This window comes from Mya arenaria, chromosome 8 (assembly GCF_026914265.1).
Source record: "Mya arenaria isolate MELC-2E11 chromosome 8, ASM2691426v1".
Classification (NCBI taxonomy): domain Eukaryota; kingdom Metazoa; phylum Mollusca; class Bivalvia; order Myida; family Myidae; genus Mya; species Mya arenaria.
In genome coordinates, this window is record NC_069129.1 from 19,491,716 (window position 1) to 19,518,651 (window position 26,936).

General features: G+C 36.7%; 2 protein-coding genes across 2 annotated transcripts; one reads left to right on the plus strand and one right to left on the minus strand.

Annotated features, from left to right (window-relative positions):
• Positions 1-2,674: 2,674 nt before the first annotated feature.
• LOC128244043 (microfibril-associated glycoprotein 4-like) lies at positions 2,675-15,411 on the plus strand (the record flags this gene model as incomplete). The annotated part of the gene is made up of 4 exons (XM_052962061.1): positions 2,675-2,780; positions 12,599-12,654; positions 13,293-13,539; positions 14,978-15,411. Coding segments are annotated over 4 exons (843 nt in total), but the record flags the coding sequence as incomplete, so codon positions are not given.
• Positions 15,412-19,948: 4,537 nt separating this feature from the next.
• LOC128243688 (complement C1q-like protein 4) lies at positions 19,949-25,422 on the minus strand. Its single transcript, XM_052961590.1, has 4 exons — positions 25,265-25,422; positions 22,822-22,914; positions 22,408-22,601; positions 19,949-20,774 (listed from the first exon to the last, which is right to left on the minus strand). The coding sequence occupies exons 1-4, from the start codon at positions 25,356-25,358 to the stop codon at positions 20,553-20,555; spliced, it is 603 nt and encodes a 200-aa protein (XP_052817550.1). The 5' UTR covers positions 25,359-25,422; the 3' UTR covers positions 19,949-20,552.
• Between the last annotated feature and the right edge of the window lie 1,514 nt (positions 25,423-26,936).

Consider the following 26,936-nt stretch of genomic DNA (forward strand, 5'->3'; position numbering starts at 1 on the left):
CACCATTTTTTTTTTATATAAGAATCTTACTGTGTGATAATCAATGTAGAGTCAATGGACTTGAATTTTCCCTACATTTGTCAATTTTGGCAATCTACACAAAACACGTGATATTTTATTCAAAATAAGCCAGCTATTTGGAATTTTTACAGATTTTCTTGATTGTCTTGTGCATCATTTAAGGTATGCACTTATTTCATAATGATCGCGATTGAAAACCAATGCAACACTAAATTTACGATATGTTGATGAATTTGGAAGCAATGGAATGTGAAACAAACACTTATTTTGTACTGAATTTCTTCATAAATAACAGTTCTGCTATTTGTTTACATTCTTCATCAACTCTCCGACCGATAAACGCTTTTAAATAATTACCTTCTTTTTTTAAAGAATGTAATGAATCTTATTTATTTTTTGCATCCATAACACACAATCTTAATGATGTAAAGAATTTCATAAGCAAAAAAAATATTTTGAAATATATTAACATACATAGGGAAATTAACATACATAGGGAATTTTTTGTCTGGTTGAACATTGCCGTAAAAAAATATTACCCAGCACACATGTACGAACGGCAACCAAATTTTCCAGCATGGCTGACAGGTGAGGTCGTTTGATCTCAGTTAATTATATTTTTACTTGAGTTTTCATGACAAAATTGGCTATTTTTATAGAGGTAAAGTGGACTTACTGTGGCCATGTAAACATTTGTTAAAGATAAGAATGCTATTTAGCGAGTTATGGTGTATAAAAGTATCAATAAGTAAAATTCGTGTTCAGAAATGTAACATTGTTTATGTAAAATAGAGATGGCTTTTCCACGTGATGTTTTGAAAAAGGCTTTTTAATAATATATTACGTTTTTTTTTTTTTTTTTTTTTAATTTTATATATCACATTTAGAATACATGTAAAAAAATAATGTTCAAAAAATAAAAATATCAGCTGTCACGTTACAGATACATGCATTTATTAGATAAAGTTTGGCGCAACAATGATGCTACACATGTGTTTCTAAATCTGATTTGAATCTAATTTGGAATAACTCATCTTTGTTATTAGTGGCAAACATTGCTTTTAGTTTGGATTATTTAACATATATATGATTACATTTATCCTTTTTGTTGGCAAACAAAATATATTAAAGGCAAAGCCAATTTAATTAAGCCTCTGACATGCATAGTTTTTGTGTTAACATGAATAAGAAGAAAAACATCACTGTAAAGAAATGTTAAAACATCTTTCGAAATGAAATCCCACAAGCTGGGAATGAAAATAATTTCTAAGCAGAATGTGTGTGAACAGAGCAAAGAATTTTTAATGTATAAGAGATCAGGAAGCAAACAAAATCATTCTGATTAAGAAGGTACAACAACTTAATGGAATTTTTAATTTAGAAAAACGTAAAAGGCATATTTCTAAAATAAGCGGTCACTGTGCACTTTCTGAGGAAGGGAGAGAGAGAGCTGTAGAAGGTGAGGATGTGTTAACAATTGTGAGCGAAAACAGAAGTGGGATTTGCACTATGTTTACTGTTAAATGTAATGGTTGTGGTCGTTTGTTTCAATTATCAAACATTGACAAACTAGAGAATACCAACCTTAAGGAAATAAATGTCAGAGGCGTGTGGGGAAGTATGGTATCTGGTGGGGAAGCATCATATTTGAATGAATGGATGGGCACAATGGGCATACCTTGTGTAAATGACAGAAAATATAGCGCCATATAACATGAAATTGGTGAAATGGGGTTATATGAAATTGGTGAAATTGGTGAAATTTGGAAAAAGGTTTTAGAAACACAAATGTTAGAGGATGCTAAAGAAGAGAAAAAAATAGCAGAAGAAATGAAAGTATATGTGTATTTCTATATATTGCTTAATAATATATAACCATATATATATATACATATATAATCATTGATTAATGTTAAGAATTGAAGTATATAAAACATAAAATGTACTGAACTATTATTAGACATAAACTCATTTCTTTAAAACAGTGTACACTAATTTATTTAAAATCTTCATTAAAAATATTTACGAAAGTTGATGATATAATAAATGTAACTTATTGATTGTATAAATATTATTCTAAATATTCTGTGTTGCATGAAACGCAAGCACTTCAACGAAACGTTTTTGTGTTTTCCAGTGTTCATCAGAGGAGAAGCAAAGAACAGCACCTGCAGTTACCAGGAAACAGCCAGTCTCAAATGTTGACAGCAAAACAGTGTCACAGATTGACAAACACCACTTGTTCACCGCTACACCTATCACATAAAGGTTACCCGGTTGATATAAAATTTCAAACATAATTAAATAACACAATGGTATATATCTCAATGAAAGAAAATGAGCCAAAAATACATTACGGCATGCTATACTTTTTGTTTTTCATTTTTTATGATTTTTTATGAGTAGGGTTAACATTAAATTAATATGTTAAATGCATATTAGATCGCTAATGTATAATTATAAATGAATCTTGGTATGTAATTAAAAAAATGTATTAAAAGGGATATTAAAAAAAAAACAGGACAAGACCAAGAAAGGTGAAGTTTGTTGGCCGGCGGATCAAGCACCAGTGGATTGAGGGTGACGGATCCTGAGTGAGCCACTGGTACAAGGGAACTGTGTTGTCTGTTAATAAGGGTGTTAATGGCGTTGGAATGCTGTGTATGAAGTGGAAAATTATGTGGATGATGATTTGTATGACGTTGATTCACTCCAGGCAGATTACGAAGAAGTCACACTGAAATTCCATAATATATCAGGTATGTTTAATTTAACAACAGTTGTATATTTTTTACGCATTAAAGGCATATATGTTTTGATGAAGTTTTATTATTATTTCTTTTCAATGCGTTTATATGTATGACAATAGTATTTTGTATTGCATACGTGTATATACACTATGTCCTAAACAGTACGCCATACTTCTAAATCTTCACCACATGTTAGTACATGCACATGGAACTACTCTTAGGGCAATTTAAAATGGAGGATATTTGAAATAATTTTTGTGCAATGAATTAACCCAAAAATAACATCCCTTGGCACCAAACCATAATTATTTATATCTAACACTTTTCATTCATGACTTCCTTTAGGGTTAAATACTTACTTTTTATTTTAAAACTTGAGTTAACCAATTATAAATTCAATATTTCTATAGAGATAATTCATCCATTTTGTTTTTAAAACAATAAATACTTGTATTGAAATGCTTTTATTCATTTAAAACAACTTCATTTCATTAAACTAGTCTCAACAGGTTATCACTAAATTTAAAAATAAATCAGTGCGGAATATCCGTAAACGTAGTTTCTTTGTAGTTTTCAAAGACTTAAAATACATTTTGATTGTTATAAATTAATTTTTAATAAATGATACGTTTCCATTTGTGCATGATGACACTATTAGGCAGTCAAGTAAATGAAAATTGAAGGATATTGTGATTTAGTATGGCATTTGAATACTGACAGTTGTACTGTTTATAAACACATCTGATGTGAATGAAGACTATTCTTAACTGCAAGGACTAAAGAAAGACACCGAAGTGACATATGTACATTCATTTGGAACAACAGTTAGATGTCGAGATACACTCAAGACATTATAACACATTATAACACATGATGTGAAACAACATTTCAAATGCTGAAAACGACAGATTTTTCATAGAATCACATGCCCTTTTAACCCTTGTAGAATGGACCTTTAAAAGGTTTATGCATACCGAAGACAGAGTATTGTTACTGAATAATATAACAGTTCATGTTATCATTAAACTGTAAAAATTAGATAAGATAACTAGATAAGATTCCAAACATAACAAACTAACTTGTTGACTAGTTAAGATTCGTGTTACCCCTTGCTAGGTGAAATTAGCAAATCATAAGTAGATAACCAGTTAGCGCTGGAATATGGAATACAATTATAGGTAACTGGTAACACGAATCTTATCTAGTTATCCAGTTATTATGTTACATATTAATTGGAATTCGCAAACCATAATTAAAAAACAAATTACTGCTGGAAGCCAAAAGACCATTTATAGATAAGTGGTTACACGAATCTTATATTGTTAACCAGTTATTATGTCACATATTAGTGGAATTCGCAAACCATAACTAGTTAAACTGTTAGTGTTTACAGCTATAAAAAGGTAAAAGGTGGCAGTTCTGGGCACTTTCAAGCCTGTTTTTAGTCTTACGGTATTTATCTTACCAAACAAGTGTCGCATATATTCACTAGATAGCTAGATAATTATCGGGAAAATTAAATGGTTAACACGAAACCATTCGCGAACGCTATGAGGTTATCTTACGGCATAATATGGCACCATAGTTTTATTTTAAATTTCATTACATGGGTAAATATAACATATACATCCCAGTTCATAAGTTGTGTAGAGAATTAATCAAATTAGTAACGAAGGTTGGAATGCATATAAAGCCAAATTTTATTAATTAAATAATAACTAATCTATCAGTCTATGTCTAAACAATTTATTAACAAAATGGTTATCATGCTCACATCGTTTAACTGAGGGATTTTTTTCTTCTTTGGTATACCTATTCTGGTAATCGATCATTGCATTTTATATAGATTCATACATGTTTTAGTGTTTAAGTGCTGCGTGATATCAGGTGATTCTTGCCTTAGCCACAATAATGCGCGTTTGGGGAACGTTTTTACACATGGATATTCATTTTGTTCCCTAAACGCCACAAGTCGACTGATCCATACCAATGTAAAATATATAACTGTAACTCCACAATACTTAACAATTCACTGTTAAATTAAAACACAAAAGTTACACATTAATTATTTTAGCCAAAACCTTTCTTTTATTTCACTTAAGTATTAAATGAAACACAAATAATCAGTCTAATTCAGATCGACTTCTGTCAATATAGCATCGCCATTTTGGAACCATCTAGCAGGTGCTCGTTATCTTTCCGCTCAATATACATAGCGCTGGGATCTGTCATTCTTAGCTAGGAAAACAACAAGTGGGACATGGACGCGTAGAGTCGCCAAATAAAAAATCGTCATAGACTCTGAAGCGGCTGTGTATATGGACTATTTTTGCCTTAACCATAACATTCAAATTCCAATCCTTAATTGTAATCGAATATGTTTAATAGATAACTGATACGCCAAGAAGTAAAAGTTTTTTAAACAAATAGGATTAGTATGTTGCTAACTTACAAGATAAGTTAGCTTATGTAATACATTTTATGTTACAGAGCATTATTCTGTATCGAAAGTAAAGTAAACCAGCGTTACCAGTAAAAGTAATCCATTCCAATGCCAATCCCTGGTATAACTTATGAGGCACTTTTAGACGGCAAACAGGGATACACTTCTAACTTGGTTAAATTGTATAACGAGGATGGAACTAAACGGACACCTCTAACGTTCAGGGAGTCCGTGGAAAAGCTTCAGGAACATACAGAAACTATTATTGAAAAAATTGTTACAGAACGCGGAAAAATGGAAGAATTTGTTATTGGCAAGACGTTTGCTAGACAAAGATGCGGCCAAAATTTTGATCCTTCCGTCTTTAAGACATGGAAATTAGCTGGTGGAGTTAATGGTCGATGGAAAACAAAATACAAAGGGGAAGATTATGATGGGATGGTTGTTCTTTGCGCAGTTACACGAAAACTGTTACCGGTTGTAGCAGCGGGAGGAAGGCCAGGAAGTGAAATGTTTGATCAGCAACATTATAGTATTGCTTTAGAGCAACAACTGATCCATCACTTCCTCTTTGAGAAGAATGACCATCGTCTTGCAAATCAGTCGCTCTCCCCGGGGAAACTAGAAACCAATAGTGCTTTTGCTGGTGTGGTGTATCTCGCCTTTAAACTTGATAGAGAAGAATAAACGAACATCTCTCGGGAAAGGAGATCCTTAGAAAGCACAAAGTACACCCAAAGTCTGCAAACAGCAGTCTCGGCTGGATTGTATATGGTCAGGACCGAATATGTTTTATTTAACTTTCATTTAATTATTTATTTTATTTAATGGTTTCGAGTGACAAGAAAATTCGTAAATGAATTTAAGCAGTTTAAAATTATATTTGCATTTGAGATGTTTTAACATTACGTATTATTTCACATATGTAAGAAGTATTGATAATTATCTCATTATAGTTTAATTTATGTTTGTCTGTTTTTGGATTTAGTTTGTTTAAATCTCTATTAAATAACCATTTTATGACAATAAATATTCTGTATCTTTTATGCCGTTGCTTTCAATAATATAATGAACACTACAGGGACAAGCCCAGAGGCCTTTAACATTCAAATACACGATGATGATGCAAAGCGGATTCTTTCCGTCTACATTCTTTATTTGCGGGTTCTATCCGGCACCGATACGGAATCTATCCGTCGTGTTTACATTAAAAATGGAATGCAGAAGTATAAATCGGAAAAACAAAGAGCAAGTGCTGTGATTATGTTTGTGATTTGAAAATTAAAGAATAACTTCATTAACAATCGACAAACAGACACAAAAATGAAAGCCCCATATCTTTTTGTTCATCTAAACGAATGGAAATATAACAGCGATCATATTTCTGACAGCAAATACCATGCAAAAGAAACCTTAATATTTATTTACTATCAGCTATTTACATCCTGATAATTACGTTTATCCTTTTAAAGAAGGTATTGAAGTAGGTTTTATTTAATTTCCTGCTTTTGTGTTCAATCATAGGGATAACAAATGAAAATTAATCTTGTCGGTTCAGCGAAGCTCCGGATTCTATCTTTTTATCATATTTTCGTTTGCACTGCTGCACTGACCTAATGCATGATGCTAAAACATTTTAAGGGTCGGTGCAAACTATTGAGTGTAGGTCTGCAGACTGAAAACAAGTTTTTTTTTATCATGCCTTATACAAAATAATTATTTTTTATATGTTATTACATCGGCCGCGATAATGACCCATGGTTCGAGCAAACGCTGGGATCATTATCGGTGAAGACATTTTATTTACATGAACAACAAAATATACACACTACATGTTACTCTTGAGATGCGGGATTAGATCGTCTTGTATAAATAGATATGAAGCAAAAACCTAATTCCCTTATTCACATATGAAAGTTATAAGGTCATGTGAATTATTTTCATACACAATTTAAAGTGAACTATAATAACTTAATGCTTATTTGCTGTTGCCTGCCACGACTATTATTATTTCTTAAACAAATGAATACTTTTTGTTTGATTCGATAGGCCATTGTTGCAACAAAGCCGTTATTTTTGGAGAATAGATGCTAATTATTGTATGTGAATTATTAAGAAGCTCGCGCGTGCGCATGTGCACTGGTAAATATAAAGGCATTCACGAGGCATAGACAATTTCTATATTGCAGTACTCGCTCGGCCATAATCTGTAAAATACTTTATCCATAATAACAATTAAGCACTTTTTCCTTTTTATGACTTTTTCCTATATCAGGAAAAAGCAGATGATACAGTTACCATGTATATGAATGTAGAACTCATACCATATTTGCGATGAGCCGTGAGTTAAACTAATACCTTAAATACATTTCATTTATCTGACTAAGACAAAATTATTGTTTCTGTGTTTAAGGCATCCTGATATACCTAGTATATGATAAATGAATGTTGTGGAAAACAAATAAATACAAACTTTGTCACGACCCAGAATTTTTTTTTTAGACTGTTACCATAAACACAGATTTCTTTTTTTTTTGGCCAACTTAATGCCCAACCCTTTATTCAGTTGAGCATACCAGAGTATACCCTAACTAAATGCACAAAAATCCTCTAGCATTAACAAGTTACAAAACAATAACATGTAACGTGTCAATACAAGTAGAATTCGGTGACCAAAATGGTTAGATTCTGTTGCCGTGTTTTAACGAAAGTAAATCCTTAAAACACGATTAAACAATGAATTTAGATTAACTTGTAGCATGATTCTTAGGATAAAACTGCTAAGCGTTTGTTTGATATGTTAGAATAAGTGATATTTCAAAAGTAGAGACAAAAAACACCGTTTCTGGTCGTCGCCTACGTTTTTAATGTGAATTTTTTTTATTGTTTTGGTTAATTTGACACGATCGTAAAAGGGTATCCCTTAAATACCAATACATTTACAGTCACTAATAATATGATCATTTTTTAAAATAAAGATATTTTCCTAAATCCAGAAAGATAACAGTAAAAATGCGAAAAATTGCTGAGATGTACTCAACTTTGTTGCGATTTCTACGGGTAGAATCCACATCGGTGCCGGATAGAACCAGTAAATGAAGAATGTTGACGTTAAGAATCCGCTATGCATCATCATCGTGATTTATAAGCCCTGTTTAGTGGCACAAGACATGGGCCCAGACGACACTGAACGAGAGACAACTCTTCTGTTTGTTACAGTCGTAGATCAGATGCTACGTCGACAGGCAACATTTTGCTTCAAATTAAGACTTTAAACATAGATAACTTTTGTTTTTCTTCACAATTTTATATGAAACAAAGGGACGTCTATGCCGCTGAAAGAGCCCCGCCTTTGTTTCATTACCAGACTTTGATTGGGTGATAAGCTTCATCAAACACTTCGACAAACCTGTTACCAAAATAATGTTTTGACAGTGCTCCGTCAGACGGCCATTTTGTGAAGAAATAGTGAAGTTATATTTGTTTAAAGTCTTCATTCGACGGAAAATGTTGCCTTCCGACGTAGCATTTATGACGTAATTTATCACGTGGTATACACACACTATAGACACTAGCGGATTTAGAGGGGGGCGCATCCGGCGCGCGCCCCCTCTAAAATCGTCAAAGTTTACTTTTTATGTCAATTTAGGAGATAAAAAAATAATAAAATACGCCCATAATGCATCATTTCCAACTACAAATTGTTAATTTTTCTTGATTGCTTAACCCCCAATCCATATGCAAACAGTTTATGCCATACACTTTCGGTTCAGAGGGAGGGGTGCATGTCAAAAGGTTGCGCCCCTAAGCTACGCCCCCTCTAACGTTGATTCCTGGATCCGCCCCTGATAGATGTGTAGCAGTAATACGAAGAGGGAAACATGCGATTAGGTTGAGCTGATCATTAGTTATCCCAAACTCTCCTTAGTGACATGAACGCGACATCTTACTTGAATTAAGGAACACGGAATAAATTACACCGAATGCTTTCTGGATATCTTATGAATAACTTTGAAATCATGAATCGTATACCGAATTTCACAATTTCGCCACTTTAGCTTAATAGTAGGACGAATATATTTCTGTATGTCATTGCAAAACTTGTAGCCTGCACTATTTACTTAAACGATCAAAGGGATGTATAAGTCAAAGTATTTCAGTTTTAATAATAAATAATAGTTGACAATCAACAATATTTTGTACTCCCCCCCCCCCCCCCCCCCCCAGAAACTATTGAAATTAGCAAAGAATTACACGTGATAACTTATTCGTGGACAATAATTCGCGGGAACCAGGTATGTAGTAAGTCGAGGCCACGACATACTAATGCCCCAGTCCCGTTTTGGCCGCCATATTTAGCTACGTTGGGAAACGTGGCGACAACTTGAGCAGACGTAGACCAACGTGACCAAACCGTGATCAGACATGACAAAACATGAACTAGAAAATTTAAATTTAGGACACGTTGAAGATTCGCTGGCGTTTCCCCATAACTTACTTCAACGTGGCAGCAAATATACAACAGTGTGTGTGATACACCACATGAAGTCCATTTTTGCGCGACACGGATGACCGGAATTTGTATTTAGTGACAATGGGCCTTGAAACAATGCAACGACCTTTAAGAAGTTTGCACGAGAGTTTGGATGTGTACATCAAACTTCAATTCCGAAAATGCCTCAAAGTAGTGATCTTGTGGAAAGGTTTGTTAGAACTTCTGAAGAGTTTCTGAAAAAACGACGACCCGAAACTGACACTGTTGTCAAATGGTGCAATGCCATTGCACTATGGGTTCAGTCCGTCAGAATTGATGATTGTCAGAAATTTACGCGTGTGAGCGGAACTATTTATAAACGTACAAGTGTACATTTGCGTTTGAAGCTGCATGACCGTAACCATACACGAACGACACATTATGCACGTACGCTTGTAAAGCGGCCATAGTCAAGCATGTACGACACACAGCTTACCTACGCTTGGGAAGCGACAACAGTTATGCACATGGTATACACATTTGAATGAATATCATATTTCATGAGTTCACATCACAGTCTTGAACATTCGGTTCACCACGAAAGTACGCTTAAAAAGCGGCCATTAAAGTCAAGTACGTACGACACAGCGTGTACCGGTGGTGGTACGTAGACATAGTCAAGTACGTGCGACACAGCGTGTACCTGTGGTGGTACGTAGACAAAGTCAAGCACGTGCGACACAGCGTGTACCTGTGGTGGTACGTAGACAAAGTCAAGCACGTGCGACACAGCGTGTACCTGTGGTGGTACGTAGACATAGTCAAGCACGTACGACACAGCGTGTACCTGTGGTGGTACGTAGTCATAGTCCAGCACGTACGACACAGCGTGTACCGGTGGTGGTACCTAGTCATAGTCAAGCACGTACGAAACAGCGTGTACCGGTGGTGGTACGTAGACATAGTCAAGCACGTACGAAACAGCGTGTACCGGTGGTGGTACGTAGTCATAGTCAAGCACGTACGACACAGCGTGTACCGGTGGTGGTACGTAGTCATAGTCAAGCACGTACGAAACAGCGTGTGCCGGTGGTGGTACGTAGTCATAGTCAAGCACGTACGACACAGCGTGTGCCGGTGGTGGTACGTAGTCATAGTCAAGCACCTACGACACAGCGTGTACCGGTGGTGGTACGTAGTCATAGTCAAGCACGTACGACACAGCGTGTACCGGTGGTGGTACGTAGTCATAGTCAAGCACCTACGACACAGCGTGTACCGGTGGTGGTACGTAGTCATAGTCAAGCACGTACGACACAGCGTGTACCGGTGGTGGTACGTAGTCATAGTCAAGCACGTACGACACAGCGTGTACCGGTGGTGGTACGTAGTCATAGTCAAGCACGTACGACACAGCGTGTACCGGTGGTGGTACGTAGTCATAGTCAAGCACCTACGACACAGCGTGTACCGGTGGTGGTACGTAGTCATAGTCAAGCACGTACGACACAGCGTGTACCGGTGGTGGTACGTAGTCATAGTCAAGCACCTACGACACAGCGTGTACCGGTGGTGGTACGTAGTCATAGTCAAGCACCTACGACACAGCGTGTACCGGTGGTGGTACGTAGTCATAGTCAAGCACCTACGACACAGCGTGTACCGGTGGTGGTACGTAGACATAGTCAAGCACGTACGACACAGCGTGTACCGGTGGTGGTACGTAGTCATAGTCAAGCACCTACGACACAGCGTGTACCGGTGGTGGTACGTAGTCATAGTCAAGCACGTACGACACAGCGTGTACCGGTGGCGGTACGTAGTCATAGTCAAGCACGTACGACACAGCGTGTACCGGTGGTGGTACGTAGTCATAGTCAAGCACGTACGACACAGCGTGTACCGGTGGTGGTACGTAGTCATAGTCAAGCACGTACGAAACAGCGTGTACCGGTGGTGGCACGTAGTCATAGTCAAGCACGTACGAAACAGCGTGTACCGGTGGTGGTACGTAGTCATAGTCAAGCACGTACGAAACAGCGTGTACCGGTGGTGGTACGTAGTCATAGTCATAATTGCCTTGACAAAACATTCACACGTTATTTTGTAATTTACCCTAATTACGTATATATAGTTAAACCAGTACGGTAGCTTTTGTGGAGGAAGCCGGAGTAACTAGAGAAAACCCGTTTGTCCGGCTTGCTCCAAACTCACATGCGCCCAGACCGGGAATCGACCCGGCCCGGTCGCCTTGGTGAGAAGCGCTAGCCATTCCGCTGACCGGATAATAGTCCCTTTAGTGGTCAATTAATGGTGAAATGACTACGTGCGTTCTGTTAATTCATCATGCAAGTAACACATCGCTATTAATATTATTCCAATCATTGTTTAATAACATGAATGATATATGTCCAGAGAGATGTATTCCGTGTTTTTACAAAACCATCTCACCATGTTGAGACCATCCTTACCTTTCGAACTATTGGATAGCCACCGATTTCTTCCACATTAATTTAAATGTGTACATAGTGAAAGCAAGTCGCACTCGGTGTAGTTCGTATTTGTAAAATTTTCCTTGTTATTTAAAAATTAAGTTAAAATGTTTGCAAAATATGTTTGTCAGTATTATTAAATCTTGAACAATGCATTTTCTCCAATCAATCTCATTTATCCTTGTCATTACTCAGACAATATCTGGTAACAATTGGATTATGAAAGAGAATTTCTGCGATTTGGAAACCACAGTTGTGGTAACACGTCCAGTTGACGTAACCACTCAACACACAGCAACTGCACCTTCTTTGCTCAGTTGTTCTAGTTTGTGTTGTGGCCTCATAGCCAGCTCGTTCACCTACACAGTTTCTACAAGTACCTGTGAATGTCATAATGAAACAGCTACATCATTTACAGAGGACCCGTCCAAGGGATCAGGAATTTACTACGGTTATAAGGAAAACGGCATTCAGGTAATAAGTATGTCTTTAATCTAGATGGCTTTGACACTGATGCTGGGAGATATAATATAAGAAACGCAATATTATTGTATATTAGATCCTGAACAGAAAAAGTCAAACATATTTTTTCTAATTATTATAAAGTTAGTTTTTGTATCATCATATAATTAATGTATAATTCAACTCCAGTAAAGCTTTTATTTTGAAAGTGATACTTTTATAATCAAAATATTTTTTCGCAGGACTATAATTTTGGAATACAATGAAAAGTGGTATATTCCTTCAAATGACGGTAACCGTAGCATTCAATAGATATATACATAAATGATATTTAAACGACTCTTTATTATTTTATGTACAGTAGTCTATGCCCTTATTTATGTCAATCAATGGTAGGGACAACATATGAGCGAGAGATGGGTGACTTCTCTATCACTTTCTATACATCAAAAGTAGGGACAATACAGTAGCAATAAAGGGGCAACAGCTCTATCACTTCCTTAACATCAAGGAAATGAGTAACATAAGAACAATAAAGTGGCAACCTTGTCAACACCCGTTGGCAATGACATAACACTACTTGATTCACATTCAATTTCACTTATTGTTCAGAGTACATTGTTATTCTATATTCGGTGATTTTATTGTAGACCTCCAAAGACGGCGGATATCTGCGACATCACGTGACGCCTGAGCGACAGGACTGTCAAGAATTGTTTGAGGAAGGTTTTTTGACAGACGGTGTCTACACGATACGGCCATCGGGAGGGGATACAACGGACGTTTGGTGCGATATGGAACAAGGCGGATGGACGGTCATCTCCAGGCGGCAGGACGGGTCTGAAAACTTTAACCGTGGTTGGGACAAATATGTCGCAGGATTTGGAAACCAAACAGGTCATCTTTTAATCTTGTCCATTCTATGCATGTAAGGTACTATTATTCTAAGCTTAAGCAAGTTTTTACACAGCCTTCTTCGTACGCAGTATTTGGTAAATAAAGCAAATATAAAGTAAGTAAATATATACATGTTATGCTTTCCGGTGGTTTATAGAGGTTTCAAACATTAAAATAATATTATGGTATTTTCCACCGTTTCGACTTTTTAGCCCGAGCTCAATAAAATATGAGCGCCTTCAGGGCTAAGAACCACGGTGAATTGCGTCATGTCTGATTCAAATTTGGCGCGGTTAAAAACAAAAACAATTAACTGTCAATTTGTCTTCCTGCATATATTAAAAAGTGAAATGTTTGCTTCATTGTAATATCGCAATATCTTTCACCTCGTGAAAACCAAACGTAAAAAGTTTATTCTTGGCTTCTCCTCTTGTGAACCATAGCTTGTGTTGCTCACCTCATGAAATATAATATGAGCTTACACTAAATAAAACAATTATTCTCTAAGTATAAACAATAATAAATCATTCAACGTCCTGATGAAGAGGACTCTAGGATTCAGGTCACGCTAGAAAGACAACGAAAATTGACATTTAAAGTTTGCTCAATGTTTCTTTCTTGCGCAATCAAGATTCGCTTAACAACAACACTACCACAAGCAACAGCAACAACAATGACTGTTATAACGACGAATATATTTTTCATATTTTTATTAATTTAAGGTCATCATCGATCGATATCCTTCAGCGTAAAAACTTCTCAAGAACCATGAAAGGGAAAAGGTTTCGAACAAAATGTTTCGTTCTCGAAAAGCAATTATTTTGCGAATACACCTATATCGAATTAAATATAGATACAATACACGAAAGTGTACCATTCATGACAATATTTAGCCAATTTAGACCGCTTCATACATTTGAATAATATACAATTAGGTTGCGGAGAAGTTGGCGCATGACCAAACGCCAGGTTCTAGATCTGCCATTGAAATCCGTAATGTGTACCCGATTGTATTCCTTAGTGATAAAGAGAATCGGTCGCATGTCCAAATAAACGCCAAGTTCTACATCTGCCATTGAAATCTGTAAAATTAACGCGATTGTATTCCTCAGTGGTATTGCGGTATTCATATGATACGATCATGACACATAATTGTACTTCACATTGGAACTTGTTAAATCAATCTTATTTATTGTTAATCAAATTAAAAGTACAGCTTAAGGGGCGGAAACTGATTTCACCTTTATTCACGGCAATGACATTATAACTTCATACATGAATATGTAGTGCGCATATGTTTTCAATGTTTCGCTGTAGTTTCCTTTAAAACACGTGTACCGTTATGTTCGATATTTTTTTATACATGTTCCAAATATTTCCTTCAAAAGACGAGATCTGAATATATGTAATTAAATCATTTTTATCACTTCAATTACAGGCGAGTACTGGCTTGGTCTCGAAAGCATACACCTGCTTACTCTTTTCAATACATCGGTGAGGGTCTACGTTGAAACATTTGGCGATGTATCTCCGACCTCCATGAATGCGATCTACAGCAAGTTTGTTGTCGATGATGCCTCTACCAACTATCGGCTTGAGATTGATGGCTTCACTGGAGACTGTGGTGACAGCATGGCTTATCACAAGGGAATGCAGTTCAGTACTTTCGATAACGACAAGGACATGTACACTGGCAACTGTGTCGTTGATTACCAGGGAGGATATTGGCATAACATATGTCATAGAGCTAATCCAAACGGACTGTATCTAGGTGGTGTCACTGATCTGTATGGTGACGGAATGTCTTGGTACGAATGCTGGGGACATAACTATTCACCCAAGATATACATATACAAAATCAAAAGAAACTAACTATACTTCGAGGGGTGAAAGCGAAAAGGTTCTATCTGCTTCTTTATTTTATGTCAGTTAGAACCTTTTCGCATTCACCCCTCGACTTGCGTCACACGCAATATTAAAATGAAAATGTGACACAATAATAAACAATGCATTGCCAAGAATCATCAATCGAAAACCGTTAGGTTTTGGCGTCTACATGTAGTGGAACATTTTTATCTTAGACAATATTTAAAAAAAAACGTATATTTAATCTTATTGTGTTAATATTAAAGTGAACACACCCTTTCATACATATTCGCACACTTTACGTGTTTAACTCATAGCGTGTGTTTCCACCCGTATTTTAAAGGTTAGTTATGTTAAGACCATATTCATGACTCAAATATAAAAATGCACTGAAAATCGTGTGTCTCAGATGTGTCTTTTGTGTGTCAGAAATTACATTGGTGTTGTGGCCTCATAGCCAGCTCATTCACCTACACAGTTTCTACAAGTACATGTGCATGTTATAATGAAACAGCTACATCATTTACAGAGGACCCGCCAAAGGGATCAGGAATTAACTACGGTTTTAAGAAATACGACATTCAGGCAATAATAATCCTTTTGTTGTAGATGAATTTGTCACGAATGCCCAAGTAATGTAAAATAAGAGGCACATGGTATTTATGATCTCGAACAGATAAAAAGTATTGTGCACGTATAACATTTTAAAAAATAAAACTTGATTGGCTTTGTTTATATTTTGATACTATTGTTCAAGAGACAATATGGTCGAGTGCAGTGAGTAGAGACCAAATAGTATAGCTAACTATGAACATAGTTCTTCTTTCATGTGACATTTATGTGTGTTTCCATGTTAATCAATGGAAACAATGGAATTATCTTTTATATTCTAAATTTACGGGCATTATAAGTAAATTTATCAAAATGAACACAAAAGTGTATGGTTTCTGTTAAAGGACGGTAAAATGTTCAGCCCATTTTATATAAATCGTGCTGAACAGTTTTAATTTAAACCGGTTAATCATGGTTTGTGGTTTATTTACTCTGGGTCGGGGGTACTCTTGTTTGTTGGAAAGAAATACATAGTTTTATGCTAGTCTACAATATCGGAATACTGTGACATTCAATTTGCCTTGATTATCGAATCAATATCTTGACTGTATAATTACACGTAACAAGACACATTGGGTTGACAATAAAAATGATTGATGAAGTTAATAAAGATATAAACAGTAACATTTTTCATATTTCAACCAGTTTTAGCAGAACTAGTTTTTTTTCTTAATATACACTATTTTTGGTAGTGCTTTACTTATAAAATGTGCAGTGTGTTATGCCTTATAGTATAAAAGAATACGTATAATTATGTTGAATTGACAAAATAACGATAATATCTGAATGCAATATAGCACTCATACAAAGTTTGATTAAAGCTGTATCGGTTGGAATATGACACCTATCATTTTATTGTCATCAAGGAGCAACATAGGAGCAATAAAGGTCGACAACTCTATCACTTCATTGACATCAATAGAATTCGCAACATGGGAGCAATACAAGGGTGGAAACTCTATCACTCCATTGACATCAATGGTAGGGGCAACATGGGAGCAATACAAGGGTGACAACTCTATCACTTCATTGACATCAATAGAATTCGCAACATGGGAGCAATACAAGGGTGGAAACTCTATCACTCCATTGACATCAATGGTAGGGGCAACATAGCAGGAATAAAAGGGGGCAGCTCTATCGCTTCCTTAACATCAATGGTAGGGGCAACATAGGAGCAATAAAAGGGTGACAACTCTATCACTTCATTGACATCAATGGTAGCGGCAACATAGCAGGAATAAAAGGAGGCAGCTCTATCGCTTCCTTAACATCAATGGTAGGAGCAACATAGGAGCAATAAAGGGGGGGGACCCGCTCTATCGCTTCCTTTACATCAATGGTAGGAGTAACATAGGAGCAATAAAGGGAGGGGGTCAGCTCTATCGCTTCCTTTACATCAATGGTAGCGGCAACATAGGAGCAATAAAGGGGTGGGGGACCCGCTCTATCGCTTCCTTAACATAAATGGTAGGAGCAACATAGGAGCAATAAAGGGGTGGGGGACCCGCTCTATCGCTTCCTTTACATCAACGGTAGGAGCAACATCTGAGCAATAAAGGGGTGGGGGACCCGCTCTATCGCTTCCTTTACATCAACGGTAGGAGCAACATAGGAGCAATAAAGGGGTAGGGGACCCGCTCTATCGCTTCCTTTACATCAACGGTAAGAGCAACATAGGAGCAATAAAGGGGTGGGGGACCCGCTCTATCGCTTCCTTTACATCAATGGTGGGGGCAACATAGGAGCAATAAAGGGTGACAACTCTATCACTTCATTGACATCAATGGTAGCGGCAACATATCAGGAATAAAAGGAGGCAGCTCTATCGCTTCCTTAACATCAATGGTAGGAGCAACATAGGAGCAATAAAGGGGTGGGGGACCCGCTCTATCGCTTCCTTTACATCAATGGTAGGAGCAACATAGGAGCAATAGAGGGAGGGGGGTCAGCTCTATCGCTTCCTTAACATCAATGGTAGGGGCAACATAGGAGCAATAAAAGGGTGACAACTCTATCACTTCATTGACATCAATGGTAGGGGCAACATAGGAGCAATAAAAGGGTGACAACTCTTTCACTGCATTGACATCAATGGTAGCGGCAACATATCAGGAATAAAAGGAGGCAGCTCTATCGCTTCCTTAACATCAATGGTAGGGGCAACATAGGAGCAATAAAGGGGTGGGGGACCCGCTCTATCGCTTCCTGTACATCAATGGTAGGAGTAACATAGGAGCAATAAAGGGAGGGGGGTCAGCTCTATCGCTTCCTTAACATCAATGGTAGGAGCAACATAGGAGCAATAAAGGGAGGGGGGTCAGCTCTATCGCTTCCTTTACATCAATGGTAGGGGCAACATAGCAGCAATAAAAGGGTGACAACTCTATCACTTCATTGGCTTATTAAAAGAACAGGAGCAACACAGGAGCGATAAAGGGTTTGATAGCTCTATCACCTTCTTGACATCAAGTACAGGAGCACAATAAGCGGATGACAGCTCCACCACTTCCTTAACATCAACGGGAGGAGCAACCAATGAGCAATCAAGGTTAAACAGCTCTTCCTTCACATCCTTAATTCTTATCAATAATAGGTGAAACATAGGTACATAAAATGGGATGATAGCTCTTTCACTTCCTTTTCATCAATCATATACGCAACCTTTAGCTATGAAAAAATAGAAAGTTAGTGGTTGAAACGTATTCATAAAGTTTCGAATCGTTGGAGCCTGAGTGGATGATGAAACAACTACGGTAAACACAATGGCTCTTACAATGCGTAAAGAGAAAGGTCAGCTAAACTCTTTCCATATCCACTAGGTCCAGGTTCTATTGTTGTAGGCATTAAATAAGCTAAATGATAGTAGTTTCTGACAGTTCTACAAAACCAATGACATTTTCACGGATTTCCTTACCAACACTATACCTTACACAAACACTCATATATTCTGTAACACTTCAGTCGTTTCGTCTGCAATGATGCTAAACAGTGGGGATTTTGAAACATCATATACACGTATAAAGTCACCAATACATGTAAGTTTTTCATACTATTCAGATGTTTAACACGACTTTCATCATATGTGCTTATCTGGTCATAAGAAGTTGAAATTGCTGTCCTCACGGTGTTAGTCCTTTAATCAACTCCCTCTAAGAGGAATTCCTCGTGATGAAAGTTTTATAAGAACTTCAAATTTGGCCATAAGAACACGTAAGTTTTCGCTTATTTATCGGAATAAGCTGTGTTCAGCGACCCATTTATTGATTCTGTTTTCCCAAACGTACTTTATTGACCTCATTAGGACAAAATGCATGCGGAATTATTTTGAACAATACCTTCAGTGCGCGAACAAAGCAGCTCTGCCAACATTGTGTTCGGAGTTCCGACAGTGCTAAATGACAGAGGGGATGGTGTCTCGGTTTGCCTCAGTGTCTATTGTTACAATATTGTTGCATAATTAAATGAAACAGTGTAGTCATTTCTGGAGGTCAGATGTCGATTTTATTATTTTTCATTGCTTTTTATTCAACTTATTTTCTTTTTTATGTTTTAACTCTTCCAATTTTAATCAAGGCAGCTTACATGTTGTGACTCAGTGTGGCTACGGCGCTGTCCGGATGACGATTACCTTAACGAATTGTTAAGAAGGGCACCAGTTTATATCTAGTCAAAACGGCTGGGTGGCTTCGTTATTAAAACCACGTTTCAAATCGCCTTTTCTTTTTTATAACAAACAGAAACCTTTTGAACTGCTTAAAGTGGAGGAAACAAATGGTGCCTTTAAATTTGAAATTTTATAAAACACATAAACATGACCAGGTTTTATATAAAATAGAAAGGACACGCTTTTTAGTATATTGTTTAACAAAATAATTAATGAATAAATAATAAGTCTGTTTAATGGAAAGGTCATTTAACAACACAAAGATTTCGACACGTAGACTATGCGTTTATATCATGAAGCATCATACAACAGAACGACAGCATTATATTATAAAATGGCAAAGGCGATCACAAAAAAATGAGTTTGATCCACAAAACCAAGAGTCTTTCAAAACAGTTAAAGTTCTTATTTTGTTGTGTTCTGCTTAACCGATTTGTGTGAGAACATACTCGTTTTTAATTCGGCAACTGTTTTTGAGACAAACTCGAAAAAGAAATTACATAATACATACAGACTGTGACAGACATTTAAAATTGACAAACATCATTATCTTGATTTATCAATGTTTTACGTTCATTTGTTTACTTGTATGACGAAATCATTTACTCGTTAAGAGTCGCTTCTCTGGAACGTTCTTTCAAGTACATACCAAATATACATACAAACACAGATAATAAAGAGAGAATATTTTCACACGTATACTATACCTTTATATCGTGAGGCGTGACACAACAGAAGAAGAGTCTAATATTGTAAATTGGTAATGGCGATTATAAACCGCCATGACACAAACACAAACAATGAAGATCTATTTTCAAAAGTTGACTATGCTTTTATATCGTGATAAATCATCCAATATAACGAATGTCTATAACAAAAAACCCGAAAATGTGACGAAGCCATTGTCGCCGGAGACTTGGGCGGAATTTTGATGAAACGACTCAACATAGACGGAATCCCTGATTTTCAGATGCAGAACTGCAACATTTCCGCCTTGGGTATCGTGAAATCTACTGACAGAATCCGCGACGGCACCGTTTATGACAATTCCGTTCTTCATCAGTCTAAACCATGCCTGGCCCGTTCTTCCCTAGAGTAAAAAAATGAAAATATGCAAGCATGGTCTTGTACATGTGTCTTGATAAACCACATAATGTTGAAATACATTTTCGTTTGCTTGTCTAACGTAGCTGCAATATGCTTACGGGACTCGTCCACAAATGTTGGCATTCTTAAAGGGACCTGTTCACACATGTTGGCATTCTTAAAGGGACTTGTCCACGCATGTTGGCATTCTTAAAGGGACTCGTCCACAAATGTTGGCTTTCTTAAAGGGACTCGTCCAAACATGTTGGCATCCTTAAAGGGACTCGTCCACACATGTTGGCATCCTTAAAGGGACTCGTCCACACATGTTGGCATTCTTAAAGGGACTCGTCCACACATGTTGGCATTCTTAAAGGGACTCGTCCACACATGTTGGCATTCTTAAAGGGACTCGTCCACACATGTTGGCATTCTTAAAGGGACTCGTCCACACATGTTGGCATTCTTAAAGCGACTCGTCCACACATGTTGGCATTCTTAAAGGGACTTGTCCACAGATGTTGGCATTTTTAAAGGACTTGTCCACACATGTTGGCAATGTTTTTTTCTGTTTTTGTTTAATGTTGTTGGTATTGAGTTATTTAAGTTATTATTATGAACAAAAACCAAACAGCAACTGGCAGATACTCATTTAAAGCTGCACTCTCACATATACCATTTTTACAACTTTTTTATTTTTTGTCTTCGAAAGAGCATTTTTTTTGCATAAATATCTGCAAACCAATGATATAAGATTGCTGACAAAAAATCAGATCGTAGATTTTCATATTTCCGTTCAAAATTAATGTTTTATGGCATAAACCGTTACTAAAATGCATAAAACATCAATTTTTGAACTTAATTATAAAAAAAACTGCGATCTAATTTTTTGTCAGCAGCCTAATATAACTGGTTTCCATGGATTTTCGCAAAAATTGGCTAGTTCCAAGACAAAAAATAAAAAAAAAGGTTGTCAAAACGTTCAATCTGTCGGAGTGCAGCTTTAAACTGAATGAAGTACATAAAGGCCTAAACTGATCCAATTTTCAATAGCGTTACTAACGTCACAGTTAATTTGAACTTTTGTAGGTTCTGAATCAATGTTTAACATTATAAAACAAGAACTAGTTCCTTTAAAAGCATACGGTCTTCATTGGTCTTTGGGGCAAAGCATTCCTTATGTCAAGGGCAATTGAAAGGATTGAAAGCGGTTTTTTATCTAATGAGACTAAGTACATTTTCGCGTCTAACCCTGGAATAGCCCGCTACATGTAAAAATAACGCATTTGCACTATCTAAAAGGCTTTTTGCTAGCGCATATTACTGTAATTACTGTTATCTCAAATGTATTATTTAGTATGATCTATTTGAATCAGTTACAATATGTAAGTTGTTTTTCTCATTTTTAGTATCCAGTTTTTTTTTAGTTTATTACAAATGCATAAAGGCACTAGGACCATCAGTATACATCCATGATATACATACACGCATCTAGCAATACATCGATGGGTAGGTTTTACATATAAAAAACCGTATGAGCATACTTCGCTAATTTTAAAGTAGTGTTGGTGGTACTATTTACGTATGTAAAGTCCCTTAAATCAGTGAAAAATGAATATTTCTAAGAAATGAAATACCTTGCCAATAAAGTAGGAAAATAGATAGAGTCCAGCTCGCGGACAAGTGAATACACCAGCGTGCACGTTGTAAGCATTTCCAACGTTAGTCATCACGTCATTGAATATCAGCTTCTGTCCGATGCCAATCTGGGAGACAGTACGGTCCAGCTTAGCACTGAAGGCGATCGGTCCAAGCTGGAGACCTGTCAAGCCTGAACATAACGACACTTATAAGGACGTTATGTTTAATGTGCTAAAATTTAGTAGCCTTTAAGAATGAAGATGCTCAATAACACTAGTACTGGTTATAGCTAAGGCATAAATGACCTTTGTAACTTGGTTTTTAAAGCCAAAACGACTGTTTTTTTATTCAGTTTACCTAAGAAGAACCTTGAGCATTTATGTGTCGATATAAAAATAAATTTCACCTACCGATCGTTTTGAGCTCGTTGATTTCTTGCCCCTGTGTTTCAATGAGTTCCTTCAATACGTTGAGTTCTTCTTGAAGAACTGAAAACTCTTCACCTGTTATGAGACAACAGTTACAAACAGTAACGCAAAGTCAAGCTGGTTTGTTATTAATTACTTAAGAAACATGCACAAATCATCAATTTTTTAACGAAGATTATAAGTGTCTTCCATGGCCGAGAGTGTAAGATAGGTTCATTCCGACCCGAGCGTAGGGTGTTTGGTGGAAACGAGGTTTACCGACCCTCCGCGAGAGTCGGAATGAACCTATCTTACACGAGCGGCTATGGTAGATGCTTTTTCTCCCACCTCAGTAAAACAAAATTAAGTAAAAATGCATTTTTGCTGGAACTTTTTTGTGGGTAGTGAAAATAATTGCGTATGGATATGCCATAATTCGTGGTAGTCATGGATATGCGCGCAGTGATTCAGATTATGTTAATAGTCAAATCGGTCTTAAAATAGTTCTAAAGAGAGTGAAACATTATTTCTTGAAAGGTGCGTGGAAACTTTTTTATGGTGACATTGAAGCGAGAAATAATTAATTAGCGTTCTAAATATTGCCACAAGACAAGATTTCCATGATGCTACAGACGACAGCCTTCAACAAGGGAGGTAATTACAATGTGGTGACCATTAAAAAGTAGTTCCATATGGGTATTTTATCTTCGCCCGTGGGCAAGATAAGAATTTCTAGCATGGTAAAATTATTGGATCTACTTATCTGAGGTTGGAGAAATAAAAATCTCGGATTTGAGACCAACAATGAACAAGTTGTCAAAACGTTCAAACTGTGAGAGTGCAGTTATACACAAATCTAAAGAAATTTTGAAGCCTGAAGCACACGCAAAAATGAAAATCAGACCGTATGGAGCAAACAAACACAATACAAACGTATTGCACCAACTATCAAAAAAGGTCAATCGCTAAAAAATAAATGCAAACACAATATGGTGACCTTACCTAATGTTTTTGGTGTACTTTTGTAGGATAAGGCACCCAAGTACTTGGATATTTGTTTTGTTCTTTATTCATTTTTACTTGAATGTCGCTTGAGCGTACATCGTTATCGTCATAAGAAGATACTCTCCTTTTAAAATCAATTCCGTAGAGGATAATACGTAGTTAATTAATTACAAATTCAAAGAATTCAGTTTCAGGAAGCGACAGCAATCATATGAAGTTCGTTCTTTTCAGTTGTGATGAATGATCTATCACCGACCTTTTATCGTTCAAACTCATGTAGTTAAAGATGCACTTTTACTACTATTGTTTTAATATAGCGAAACAGATGAATACATGTTGAAATCAATGGTTTTTATGAAGGATATCGAGTTTAAATTGAAAGAAATGTGCCGAAAACACTGTATGGGACGATAATCGATTGCAGTAAATCTTTTAGCACTCACCAATCATTTACCATTTTTGCGTATTCAGCTATTAAATACACGGTAATAATATTTTTTCAGTAATAAATATGTTACATAAACGCATTTTTTAGAAAATAGCTCAAATTTTATCACTTAAAATTTATGTTTGTTATACATGTGCACTTATTGATATTGAATTAGAGTGTCACTTTAAGTTGTGGATTTCCGGTCTAATACCAGACTCGACTCAGTCACGCATACCAACAATCTAATAAGAGTGCACGAACTACTTAGCTTAAGGTGATGAAGAATGAAGTAAGAAAAAAAACTCATTGCAATAGTGTTACCACATAATTATGTATCTCAAAATAGACTGGCCGTGGTTCGAATTTCGCAAGGGCGCATATGAGTTTAGTCAAATGGCCAAGCTAGACATAGGCTTCCTCCTGTTTATCCATTATCAATGATAACAACGCACAGCATAGTTTAGTGTGTGTGTATACCACGTTTCTTTTATATCATCATTTTAATTGAAAGATTCATATGGCAGTCTATGCCGCTTAAAGAGTCACGCCTTCGTTTTATTACCGGAGTTTGATGAGGTGATTAGTTTTATCAAACACTTTGACAAACCAGTTTAAAAAATACTATTTTGACAGTGTTCCGTCAGACGGCCGTATTGTGAAAAGGTTTGTCGAAGTGTTTTAAGAAACTACACTCTCAATCAAACTCTGGTAAAAGACCGAATGCGGGGCTCCGTAAGCGGCGTAGACTGCGCTATGTTTCATTTAAAATGGTGAAGAAATAGGAAAGTTATCTTTGTTTAAAGTTTTTATTCGAAGTAAAACATTGCCTTCCGACGTAGCATTTATGACGCAATTTATCACGTGGTAAATACACATTGATAGTTACAACCTACAATACGGTCTGGATTTCTAATGATTAATATTTGTGTTATCTTTACGTTAATTTATACAACTATATCATGCGATTGATTTAACAGAGATATCACTATAGAAAGTTACAATAATCGTGACCTGTTAGTTTGGGCTGAATATCCCACTCATTCACATTGCGCGCACATGCGCCGGCTGCAAGCGCAACACACACCAGGGTCAAATACATGAGCATCGTGCTAGAGCGAGTATCCAGTGAGACTGTCTAAGCAGGCCCATCTTTTATAGGCTGAGACGGAAGATGTAAGGACATTAGGATGCACTTTAAGTATTGATGTGGATGTATTTGTCGTCTTAATATGCACAAGGCTAATTAATAATATTATTTGGTCAGTGTCAAAATATTCATTCTTCTTTGCTAAATCAATTTTCTGAAACTTTTCATTGACACACGGACCGTGTTCCGAATTAATAACGTTGGAAATAGCACGCTCAAATAGCTTGATAATTATATTTTGTATTCTTTATTTGTTTTGTCAGATGCGCCCATTCACAAGGACTTTTTTCTTTTTCATTCACAAGGACTTTCCCTTCTTTAATTAAAATTGCAGTGCCAAAATAAGCTTAATCAGGTATTGTTAAAACTCCTTATAAACCTGATGAGTTTTTCCATCCACGGCAATAACATAGAATTCTATTTATTATCTTGTTAGTTTGTTTATAAAAACACAATAAATTACTTTTAACATTAGAACCGTAAAAAGGGGGACAACTGTATTTTCCCTATTGACATTGAATACCAACGCAGCGTTTATTTCTGTCAACAGATTCAATAATTTTATATCAAAATTAGTTGCATAATAATTCAATATCAATTCGAAACAGAAAAGCTTTTAAAAGTGCATGAACGTGGAACAGCCACCAAACATTTATCTATTCAAGTAACAATTATTCCGCAAGTCAGAGGTTATGGTCAAAGACCACGGGTTTGTTTACAAAACACTCGCACCATGTTTAATTGAATTATTTCATATTGATATTTGATAAAAAAGATTTTATATTGTTTTACTGATCAAAGAACAATGGGTTGGAAGTTTTGAACTGCACCAGCAGATATCTTGTAAGTCAGATGTTGTCATTCACAACAGAAATGGAATTATCTGTCGTTGAATGCTACACATTTTTCCGCATTTGCGAGTGGGGTAAGTGAGCATGTAATATTTTCTGGCCGATTTTCTTTGCCAGTGTCATATTATCATGCGTGTAATTTTTTCTTTGATTTAAGGATAGTTGACTACGCGATGTTTATATGCAGTCAGTTGGTCATGTGACCGCGGATATGATGCAGAGTGATGGAACTTTCTGGTCGAGTGATTATTGAGGTCGGTTGTTGAGGGACTATTGATAAAGCACCAGTCATTCGTAGCCACGGCCCCCAGGTTCGGGGAATAGCGGGGACTTTGACTTTCGGTCCAGCCAACCTCGGGTAAAATCACCGCCCTGTGGGGACGACCAGATGGTAAAATCCCCGCCAAATGCCCCCGCACCCCAGGGACCCTAGGTAAGGCCAATACCCCGCTATATCTTTGCGAACACAAAACGACCGCATTCACCCGGCCACCTGAAAGGTAAAAACACGGACCAGTTTCACGGCTATCCCCGGTATACCCCCGGACCTTGGGGGCGGGGGGGGGGGGCGTGGTTACAATTGACTGGTGCATAAGATTCTGGAGCAATGTTTGTGCTTTTCTTCTGCCATTTTAAAATAAAAAAGAAGTCCCTTTCTGCGGGCAGATGACGAACTTATTGTATA